General features: G+C 34.9%; 1 protein-coding gene across 6 annotated transcripts in view; it reads right to left on the reverse strand.

The window, feature by feature from the left end:
* Positions 1-12,475, reverse strand: part of Vps13D (vacuolar protein sorting 13D) — a 571,041-nt gene that overhangs the window by 341,375 nt on the left and 217,191 nt on the right. For all 6 annotated transcript variants that reach the window (XM_081740126.1, XM_081740128.1, XM_081740131.1 and 3 more), the window contains exons 19-20: positions 9,607-9,852; positions 6,174-6,422 (exon numbers count right to left, since the gene is read on the reverse strand). In XM_081740126.1, coding sequence (XP_081596252.1) covers positions 6,174-6,422; positions 9,607-9,852 — 495 coding nt within the window. The remainder of the gene's footprint in view (positions 1-6,173; positions 6,423-9,606; positions 9,853-12,475) is intronic.

Consider the following 12,475-nt stretch of genomic DNA (forward strand, 5'->3'; position numbering starts at 1 on the left):
CATTTCTCGTCGGTACAAAATTGAATAGATCATTCAAATTTATCCTTTCGTTTGTTTCAATAGTTAAAATGGCATATCTTTGCTTTTCTTCTGATTGGTACAAAAATAAAATAGACCACTGAAATTTGTTCCCTCTATTATTTGAAGAGCACAAAAAGGTATAAAATGCTGAGCTAGTTAAAATGACCCTTCTTTGATTTTCTTGTGATTGATACAAAAATAAAATTTCGTTTATTTGGGTAGTACAAAATTCTACAGAAATATTGAACTAGTTAGAATGGTCTTCTTCACTTTTTTTCTGGTTCATACAAAGATAAATACTCCATCCAAATTTGAGTAAAATGATCCATGTTCGCTTTCTCAAATTTAGCCCTTCGTTTTGTTTAAATAATACAAGATGATATAAAATTCTCAGCTAGTTAATATGGTATATCTTTGCTTTCTTTCTTATTAGTCCATTCAAATTAATTTTTTCGTTTATTTGAATAGCCCAAATAGGTACAGAAATTCTGCGCTAGTTAAAATTGTGTTCCTTTGATTTTCTCATTAATACAAAAGTAAATAAGCCACTCAAATTTATTCCTTCTTCACTTTTTTCTGCTTTGTACAAATTTGAATAATCACACAAATTTACTAAATGAGGAAACGTTATCTCAATATGTGGTTTCGTTTACGAAATTGACCTTTGACCTCGATGACCATTATTTTTTAAACTAGTAGTAGTTGATGACCTCTTACTAGATCTGGAAACAGCACCTCAATACGTTGCTCCGTTTAAGAGTTATTCGGGTTTAAATATTTGACCTTTGACCTCGATGGTCAGTACTTTCTTAGCATGTACTAGTTGATGGCCTCTTGCTAAATGTGGAAAGAACACCTCAGTATGTCGATCCATTTTCGAGTTATTTGGTTTTAAGTATTTTGACCTTTGACCTCGATGGTCACTATTTTTGGAACTTGTAGTAGTTGATGACCAATTACTAAATGTGGAAACAGCACCTCAATATCTGGATCCATTTTCGGGTTATTAGGTTTTAAGTACTTTGACCTCGATGGTCATTATTTTTGGAACTTGTAGTAGTTGATGAGCAATTACTAAATGTGGAAACACCACCTCAATATGTGACTCCGTTTTCGAGTTATTGGGTTTTAAGTATTTTGATCTTTGACCTCGATGATCATCATTTTGGAACCTGTAGTAGTTGATGACCAATTACTAAATGTGTAAACACCATCTCAATATGTGGATCCGTTTCCAAGTTATTAGGTTTTAAGTATTTTGACCTTTGACCTTCATGGCCACTAATTTTGAGACATGTAGTATCTGATGACCTCTTGTTAAATGTGGAAACAGCACCTCGATATGTTGTTTCGTTTTTGAGTTTGATCTTTGTTCACTATGGTCAGTAGTTTGGGGACATGCTTGTGTCATTTCTGCTATGTTAAATTAGGGGTTGGGAACGAAATCAGTGCTACGTTAAAATAGGGGTGGAGAATGTGTTCATAAATTTCTGCTTTGTTAAAATGTTCAAATAGGGGTTGAAAAAGTAATCATAAAAGAGAACGGATACACCCCTAAAAGTGCTCATAAAAGGAAACGAATCTTATGTATTATCTGCTCTGCTATGTAATTTCAATTAGGGGTGGAAAAAATGGTCATCAAAGAGAATGAATGAATACACCCTCTAAAATGACTATCTATAGACCGTGGGTGTTCGATTGTAATCTTTGCTCATTGTTTGCTATTTCTGTTATGTTAAAATAAGGGTTGTAATGAGTACACCCCTGCTATGTTACATAGTCTTATAAGGGTTGAAAATAAGCCATAGTCTTCTATTAGCTCTGCTATGTTACGTATTCTTATGTCATTTCTGTTATGTTAAAATAGGGGTTGAAAAGTGCTCATAAAAGAGAACGAGTACACCCCTGCTGTATTACGTAGTCTTATGTGTTATCTACTTAGTCTTATGTGTTATCTACTATGTTAAAATAAGGGTTGAAAAAAGTGCTCATAAAAGGGAACGAGTTCACCCCTGCTATGTTACGTAGTCTTATGTATTATCTGCTATGTTCCAATAGGGGTTGAAAAAGTGATCATAAAAGGGAATGAATATTATGTATTCTCTGCTATGTTAAAATAAGGGTTGGAAAATAAACCATACTCTTGTATTAGCTCTGCTATGTTACATAGTCTTATGCTCTTCTATGTGTTCGTAGTCTTATGTCATTTCTGCTATGTTAAAATAGGGGTTGAAAAAGTGATCATAAAAGGGAACGAGTCCACACTTGCTATGTTACGTAGTCTCTGCTATGTGTTATCTGCTTTTCTATGTGTTCGTAATCTTATGTGTTATCTGCTATGTTTAAATAGGGGTTTAAAAATATGCTCATAAACGGGAACGAGTACACCCTTGCTATGTTACGTAGTCTCTGCTACGTGTTATCTGCTCTTTTATGTGTTCGTAATCTTATGTGTTATCTGCTATGTTCAAATAAGGGTTGAAAAATATGCTCATAAAAGGAAACCAGTACACCCTTGCTATGTTACGTAGTCTCTGCTATGTGTTATCTACTCTTCTATGTGTTCGTAATCTTATGTGTTATCTGCTATGTTCAAATAAGGGTTGAAAAATATGCTCATAAAAGGAAACCAGTACACCCTTGCTATGTTACGTAGTCTCTGCTATGTGTTATCTACTCTTCTATGTGTTCGTAATTTTATGTGTTATCTGCTATGTTCAAATAAGGATTGAAAAATATGCTCATAAAAGGGAACGAGTTCACCCCTAAAAATATGCTCATAAAAGGGAACGAGTACACCCCTAAAAAGTGCTCATAAAAGGGAACAAATTCACCCCTAAAATGGAGGTCGTAAAAGACCGTGGGTTCACGGTGTAACGTGCTCGATTTCCCAGGGGCTCCTGAGTTGAGCAAGTATGAGTTAGGTTGTTCCAGATCGATCCATTTTCTACTACTTTCTTCAGTACTTGACCGTTGTATTAATAGCAGAGTTGAAAGTTTATGTTAAAATTTTAAGTTGAAATTTGTATCATTTTAAAAATAAAATAAAACTGAAGTAGTTTTAATGTCATTTTGATTTTTGTATATGCAAACACCTAAAGCAAATAGTATTCTAATTAAAAAATGAAATGAAATATTCGAGTTTTACGTCCCACGGTTATGCCGGTTAGGCTGGTGATGATGAGTAATGAATGAAATGGTGGAATGAAGAAAGTGGGAGTAAACGGGAGAACCCCGAGAAAATCCACGCACACGTTGTTTGTCCACCACAAAGTTCACTTGGCAGGATCGAACCCGGGACCCGAAGCACCAGAGGTGAACTCTACCACTAAGCCACCGCGGCCCCCAGATTCTATTAAATTTTATATAATCAACAACATACAATATAAAGTAAAATAACCGTATAGGGCAAGTTGTACAAATATCCTAAATTTGTACTATATAATATATTTCACATTTCAGCACGATCATGATTTCAAGGGCTGACAAGTCATGAAAAGGAGGAAATGTTGCTGTGTACATCCAATGTAAACGTTCATGACGAAGGGATTGATACATTTACTTACTGTACGGAACATACCCCTCTGCACGCAGGATATTACTGTTACTGATCATTATATATGAATAGTAATCTTGCTGTCCAGCACGCACAGGGCTACGTCTCGTAAAGCAAGTACATGTATCAATCAGATCGTCATGAACGTTTACATTGTATGTACAGCGGGGGACACTTCTAAATGGTACAGCCATATGGAGATTTACGGCTAAGGTGTACCATTTAGAAGTGTCCCCCGCTGTACAAAGCAACATTATCTCCTCTGTACATGCAATGTACATGAGACATACACTGCATGTGTTAATATGTATGCACTGCATCTGTGTAATGCATGTACATTGGATCTGTCCAGAGGAGTTTTTGTGCGTCAGGAATTGATATGTACATGCGACATGTACATTGTAATGTGCATCGAACATGTACCTTGCATGTTCTGCTATCCTATACTTCCACTATTCACGTTGCGTGCACATTGCATGTACAGGTGTCAATGCCAGTTCATGCTCATGTGGTATGAACATGTACTTTACAGTTCATGTTAATCGATTAATATGCGATTATCATGCGATGTACATTACAAGATCGATTTCTCTTTTCTCTGTTCTACATCTTTTCAACACCTGTTAAACACATGTTTTGCAACTCTGTACATACAATGTACATGTGGAAAACTGTTCCAATTCCAAAGCATTACAGGCGCCTGTAATACATAGCATGAAAATGGTATCTGTTTTTTTTTCGCCTGGGTTCCTTTGTGCTGTTTGAAAGCATTGCTGTAAGTAAATATCTTTTCTGATATTTAATTTAGTGTAGGTAAGATGATCCACGTACAGGCCACCTTGTTTACATGCTTTTTATTATTTAATCTTTCTTCAATTTTGCTATTTTCTTTTAATTCAGTTTAAGCCTTAAGAAACAACTACAAACATATAACAGTGAGTAGCAAAATAACAGAAGGGGATATTAGAGATGTATACGAAGATAGTGAGGACAATATTTCAATGGATGATAACGATGAAAACCCTGATTTTGAAGTGTTATCTAGTTTTGATGCAGGCTAAGTATATGAAAGCCCAGAATAGTTCCCTAGTTGTGAATTGCATGATTTGAGTGATACTGATTCTGGTTCGGGAAGATCTAATACTTCACATTGTTGGGGAGTTGTTGGAATGGATGTTTTCCATTTATTTCTGCTGACATTAGTGCTGATCCTGTGCTAACAGCTGATTTGTTTGAAAAGACAATTTCTTATTTGAGGTTTATATATATATATATATATATATATATATATATATATATATATATATAAACGATACTGAATCATATTTGGTGCGTGAAACAAGTCGTTATACAAATCAAGTACTATCTGATTGCGACGAGCCTACCAGAAGGATGTATCCTTTAAACCAATGAATAGCAACTAATGACTATGAAATGAAGACATTTTTAGGCATTGTGTTGAAAATGAGAATTGTTTCCATGCCCACTTTGCCTAACTGTTGGTCGTAAAAATCGCTGTTTAAGAATGAATTGTCTAATCTTATAAGCCGTAACAGACAAGAATTGCTATTATGGAGGTTTCATATGTATATATGACAATACCACTGCCAATAAAACTGATCGACTATATAAGTTTCTACCATTTCTGGAAAAGCTTCAAAATATACTTCAGGAATCCTATATTCCTGAGGAAGAGATCTACAACAATTAAAGTGATATGCCTTGAGGGACAACGTCTTGTATTTCGACAATATATCTCTGATGCTGTCCACAACATTGCACTACACATTTATGAATGTTATACATCATTTTCTACGTGAAAAAATGACATCATTTCCAGTATTTTCGAATGTTTATACGTTTTTACGAATAATAAAGATATACACATCTGAAAATAGATGCGCTTTTTAATTTGGAAACCAATCTGAACAGACTGCTTTACAGACTGGCGAAAATTATATACCCATATAAAACTTCAGAAAAGATAACCCACCGGTGGTATATGTGGCCACAAACGTGGAAGTGCAGTGATCCCCAGGTGGGTCACAAGGCTCTTGAAACAGAACTATGGTGATCCACGGTTGGGTCACACGGCAGTTAACGTGTTAAATAAGTCTTACTTATTTCGTCAATCTTGTTTTACTAACCAACGATTTTATTAATTATTTCCAAAGAAAACTGCAATGTAAAAACAATCAGTGAAATTCTCCATACTAAGAACAGAAAGGGGAACTGATTCGTGACGTCGAACTTATAACTGGTCACTTCTCTTTCTGTGTATCGTAAGCAACAAATTTTCGAAATGTTTCTCCCTTTGTATCTCTGTAACTGTGAAATACTATAATGAAATTTCCAGTATATGTTAAATTTCAGACTTGTTCCATGCATTGGTACATTCAATTGAAACTCTTGGTCAGAAAGAGAATGTTCATCGGTGCATTTCTAACTGTAACAGCTAACACAAGTCCGAAACCAATACTATCATATATCTAGAGCAAATTAAAATATTACGGAGAATGTATCTATATGTATGTAACTATAATTGTACATTTGAAAGTGTTTCATATAGAATAGTTATTCCAGCACATAAACTTACCTGATAAAAACTTCTCGCATTTTAAATCGAGAGATCTACAGAAAGTGAAGCTGAAAGCCTTTGTATCATCATGTGTATGTTCTTGGCACATGTTGTAAAGTTCTGCATTTAGACAGGTTATAAGACTATGGGTTCTCTCTACTAATGGATCATTACCAATACTTAAGATTCGTTGATGTTTTTGGCCTTCTGGAGTCAAGTCTAATACCTGCAATCCGCCCAAAGAACCTTGAACAATCAACTGCGACCCTAAACAATTAAATACAAATAAAAGTAATGAATAAGAGGAAAAGGTCTTATCTCGAAAGATCTTGACACTTTAAAACATGATGTCAAGTCTCTTGTTTTACTTATTACTACATTCAGTTTTACCAGTTATTTCTGGAAATTTTCTATTCTGAGTCACAGTTTCTGTATTTAAAGAAAAAAAATCCCTGACTCTTTTTGGTATTCTCGGTAAACAACTTTTAAAAATGTCCCTGTTAAGTGATTAGCCACACAGACTTCCCTTACGTTCAAAGAAAAACATGCCAACAAATGTTACGTAAGTAATATATTTTCCCCTAAACAAGTATAATACTGACTGATACAGAAACGAATTCAATGTATTTTATTATAAAATTACAGAATACTTATCTAGTAAAAATTCCTCCACAAAGCAAGAAATTAAACATGCACTCTGACACTATAATCTGCAATTTTAGTTACATGATGAAAGTTCCCTTACATATAGGAGAAAAAAGTCTGAGAGATTTTTTCATTTCACTTCACTTCTTAATTCATTTCATTTCTTCAAGTGCTTTATTACCTCATCAATATCGTGCACACATATTGTCTTAGTGTTTTTAGCTTCAAGCTCGTTCAGAAAGATGTTTATTTTCCTGTATTTACGTACCTTCTTTTGTTTCTTTTTCTCCTCCTCTCGTCGTTGATTTATTGTTTCTGCAAAACGAGTACGAACATTTTGTGCAAAATGAATCATGGATTTACTTATGGATTGTTTGTAAGGTCATCATAAGAAGCTAATGATTCATATGCTACTGAAGTTTGTTTTTGTAAACTATCTACAAATTCCACATTAATTAAAAAAAAAAAGTGAAACTACATCTCTCAGTTTTACGTCCCACGTCTATACCGTGTAAGCTAAAAGAGACCGTAATCATAAAAATGATTGACACGATAAAAGGAAGAAAGTGACAGGAAAACATAATACCCCGAGAAAACCCATGCACGTGGTGTTTGTCCACCACAAAGCTCATTTGGCGCAAGCTGGGATCGAATCAGGGATTCTGTGCACCAGAAGTGAACGATTTACCACTATTAATTAGAAATCCTATTACTACATTAGAATTTTCACCAAACAAAATCAAGAAAATTCTAACATTATCTTTAAATTATTTCCCTCTGAAGCATCAAAATTTTTAGCTAAAAGTTATTCAAACATTCACCAGTTCTAGAATACCGATTCATAATTGTTTTACATTTTGAATTCAAAAACAGGTCTCTGAACTTTCTTATCACTCTATACGTCCTATTGCTATCTAACCAACAACTTTCAACTACTTCAGCTGAAAGAGAGTTCATGAGCTTCACTCCAACACCAAATCCTGCAGAAACATTAGGATCGAAACATGAAAGAGCTCTGGTCAATTTATAAAGGCGATTTCTCCACACAATTTTAAGAACAAATTTCTAGAGACACTTTCTGAAATTTCGGGGCAATGTCCAAGGCAGTGCGTGTAGCAGAACCAACTTCAACGTTTTTTGCAAGATGACGGCTTCCTTCATTTTCCACATCAATACAGGCACATGAAGCCGAGGAACTAATGATTTCTGATTTTACAAACTTTTACACCATTTTTTTAAAAATCACAACCGGTGTTGTAAAGAAGAGGAGTGAGAGGAGCGTCAGTCTGAAATTCAATAAGGAAAGGTTTTACTTCTAAAGCAGCTTCTTCCAACATTCAATACTTGACACGATCTAATAGCTCGAAAAGGTGGGAATTATCCTTTCTGATACCTTGAATATACAAAAGAAAATACGAATAAATTTCAATAGCTTGCTGAGAATCCCAAGTCCAACTGAGATCTTAGAAATTCAACGATTCCCCAATCCGTTACCTAAATTGCAGCTTTAAATGCTCATGCGAAGTGATTAACACAGCATCCTGTATCAAGTATTACAGTCATTTAGCGACATCTTGATATCTGACTTGAAGGTTGCAGAAATTTAATGTTTTCGTTAGGATCACCCAATGAAATCTGAGATTTTTTAATTTTTTTTTAAAGTTCAAAGAGGAAAGCGCTTCTCTGAAAGTGATTAAAAGAACAGAAACTGTAAAATCTCCTAAAAGCGCCGACGTCAAATAACGCATGCACACTTTCCTTTCACATTAGAAAATCACACATTTTATGTCCATCTGCTTCTTTTGAGACATTTTTCAAAATCCACAACGTAATAATCACAGCCCCTGAACAACTGAATTAGCTCACTTCTGAAGTATTGCAATAATCTATAAACTAAAGTGTATGATATTTTGTCACGTGGAAACTGCACTTTCTAGTCAATATCAGCGTCTAGGATCGCAAGAAGGAATGTTTTGACATCTTCTGCAGTAGTATGTCATTACACTTTGAATACACCACAATGTTAAAAACAAACTCTAATGTTGTCTTTACAAATAAGTCCTGTGAACTTCTGTTTCGTCCTCGAACCTGTACCCACTTTGTTAACTGTTTTAATTGGTTGTCAAGGGTAGCCATTCACCATGAATTTGTTTCAGGAGACAAGAATCAATAGCAGCTTCTATCTAAGATTCATGAAAGAATACTCCAGTGAATGTACCGTATCACGTTACAATTAATCAGCTCAAACAATTCGAACCTTTTCCGTAACAAATCCCTCACACTACTTACTGTAACATTGTCAGGCAGTTTTCGTACAAAAAGTCACGTACAAGGTTACTATCATAAACCTTTCACCATACTCGCCAGATTTGGCTCCAATTATATATTTGTTCCCGAAACTAAAATAAGGGCAAGATTTTTGAGAACGTGGAAGGCATCAATACGCTGTAACGAGGGAACTGAATGACATCCAAGATGATGACCCTTCCAATAGCCTCCAAATGCTGCACTAACAAGCAAAATTGTGCGTCGAGAGAAAAGGTGAATATGTAGAAAGCTGAACGAAGATCACTTTCCTACATTAATATTATAATTTCATGAGATAAAATCTAATGAAAAATCACACCCGCGTGCTCTGCATCGAATATATAATCCAAAAATCTATCTACTGACTATTCTCGACTTCTCTTTAGTCGATTGACAATAATTCGCACAATTTTGTGATCATATGGTAATACCTTTACTTGCTATAGTCTTATTTTTGCTTCATTACACAGTAACAGTATATAAAGAGAATTTCACTTACCAAAGGTTGCCTGTATTCTCGCTTCGGTCATCGTAGCCGTAGCAACTTTTCTACCCACAAGAGTGCTTTCTTTCATTACAGCACGTAACAGTAGAACATTAAGACGATGAAAATCAAAGGTAACTTCCGTCCGAGTAGACGGTGGTTGTAATACCTTCCCATTTTCAGAAGATTCGCTTCTGTCATTTTCCTGCTTTAAACTCGAACAAAGCTCATATCTAGAGGAATCCAATGCTTCTGACGTATCTAAAATAATAATAATAATAATAATAATAATAATAATAATAATAATAATAATAATAATAATAATAATAATAATAATAATAATAATAATAATAATAATAAGAAGAAGAAGAAGAAGAAACTACTAACATTTTATGTCCATGACAGTTTTAATCAGCCAGATCATGAAATATAGTCAGAATATCACTTTCTTCTAAGTTATTCCTCGTTACCTCCTAAAGGAAATAACTTTCCAATTACCTCACAACTATGAATCAACATAAAAAATATGTATCTAACTGGAAATTCAACTTGTGACCACGCGTGCTAACCATTCGGCTGCAACTGATGTATTTTTAGAAATTATGAATCTCATTTGTAAAACCCCTCGATTTCAACCATTATTACTTATTGTGAACTGCGTTTTTGTGTTATGTTGACTATGTGACCAGCGATTCTGATGCAAATTAATATATGAAGCGTTTTATGTGGTAAAAGCGAATTCAACAGAACGTACCTCTAACAATGGCTTAGTATTAGTGCTATTATTAATGTTGTTATTATTATTTTATTTATTTATTTAATATCTACAGAGGAAAATTCTCCATTTACAAGTTTATATAAATTTTATACATAACAATGACATGCTTACATCATCAAATAAAGTACAAAAATAAAAACAAAATACAATAATTGGAGGAAAACGTGATATGTTTAGGCAGTGCTGGGAAGTATCTAGGTACAAAATGCGTACCTAAGACCCGTACCTAGGTACACTTAGTATTTAGTACCTAGTATCTGTACCTAGGTACGATTTTCTTATACCTAGTACCCAATTTTAGGTACATTTTAGGTAGGTCGCATACAAAACAAATATTGCAAATTCTCTTGTTTCTTTGAAAGAAATTTTTTGATCCATCTCGCACACACTGATTTTCAGTTAATCATAATTTGTTACCTGCTTCACCAATGATCAAAGTTCAGCTATATCATTATTTGTTAGCTCATGTTATTCTTGGTTTCAGTTTGAGATAGTATCAAATCAAAAGCACAAATAAGTTGAGACTTGATGTAATTTCACCTGGTTCGGTTGGTCATATTTACTAAAAACTAGCATCACTGCTTTCTTTTGCTCACGATCGCGTGGCTTCAAACCACTCAGTTTCTGTGCTTCAAATATCGAGCGACAAGAAGACAGAAAGCAAAGATGTTTCCGAGGACATAATCCAGTCCCTGTCCAACAAAATGAAATTCTTCATTCGACTCGATCACAAAGATTGTTACGATCAAAAGTTATCTAGGAGACCTATGCGAGCGATGGAACTCAAAACATCTGACATTGATTTTTTGAGCGAATATATCACGGTTATGAATCCTTTGGAGTCAGGGCGGAACAAACTGCAGGGCGACAACTGTTATTTGGGATTTTTTTTACATCTAGTGTATTAAGTGAAATCGAAGCTTCAATCCTTCACACATTTGGAATTCTGTTCTCCTCTTGTAAGCTCTATCTTGGGTGGCTTGGAGAGTCGCTTCTCGTCAGTGATTGACAAAAGTTCTTCCTCGAGCAAGGCGTACGTTCTCGCAACTTGTACTATCCCGAAATTCAAACTAAAATGGATCGAATCTGATCTCGAGAAGCTCAACATGTGCAAGCAGTTATTGTTTAGCGAAGCTGCAAAGTTGTCAGGACTTAAAACCAGTGATTTAGGAGCAATATCAGAGCCTTCTGACTGCGGTTCTGATGACTTTTTTGATTTTCTGAATCAAAAGCCTTTCTCCGACACGCTTTCATCGGCAGGTAATACAGCCAAAATGCAAGTACGGTCCTATTTGGAGGACAAAAGAAAAGATCTGTCAGCATTGCATTCGTTTTCAGTTAGGAAACAGACCTTTTTGAAATATAATAAAACTAGTCTTTGGCTAGCTGGTGGCTCCGCCCCCAGGCCCCCGCGTTTGCTCGGTCTACGGCCTCGCATCTCTTGGGCATCAGCCTTTGCATCAAGAGTGAATTTTGCGCATTTGCTCTTTAATTACATTTCCTGAATTTGGCACAGCTGGGGGCTTCGCTCCTTGACCCTCACGTTTGCTCGGCCTACGGCCTCGCACCTCTTAAATCCACAATTCTACCAAATTTCAAGTTCTTTTTCCTATTTCAACTATATAAAAGATACGATTTTATATCCCAAGAAAACGCCCCTTTTAAATAACATGGGAATTTCTTCATCCCCCCTTTAGACCCCTTAAAAACTAAAAATATTCACTTTTAAGAATTTTCCTGTAGGTTAGTCCCGGAAGGCTACAATCATGCGAAATTTCATGATTCTAATCCTGCCGGAAGTGCCTAAACATTTTGGGGTGTAGAAGACGTCCCATATAAATAACATGGGAAAGATTTTCTAGTTTCCCATAAAACCACTCTACGGTTGGAGATTTTTATTTTTAGCGATTTACTTAGTTAACGCTAACAAAAAGTACCAAGTACCTAAAATATGAGATTATATGTCAAAAAAAAAAATAAATAAATAAATAAATAAATAAATAAAATAAAATAAAATAACATGGGGAATTTCTTCATCTCTCCTTTGGACCCTCTAAAATTAAAAATATTCACTTTTGGCATTTTTTCTGTCGGTTAGTCTCTAAA

Source organism: Thermobia domestica, chromosome 15 (genome assembly GCF_964235325.1).
Source record: "Thermobia domestica chromosome 15, izTheDome1.hap1.1, whole genome shotgun sequence".
Taxonomy (NCBI): Eukaryota; Metazoa; Arthropoda; class Insecta; order Zygentoma; family Lepismatidae; genus Thermobia; species Thermobia domestica.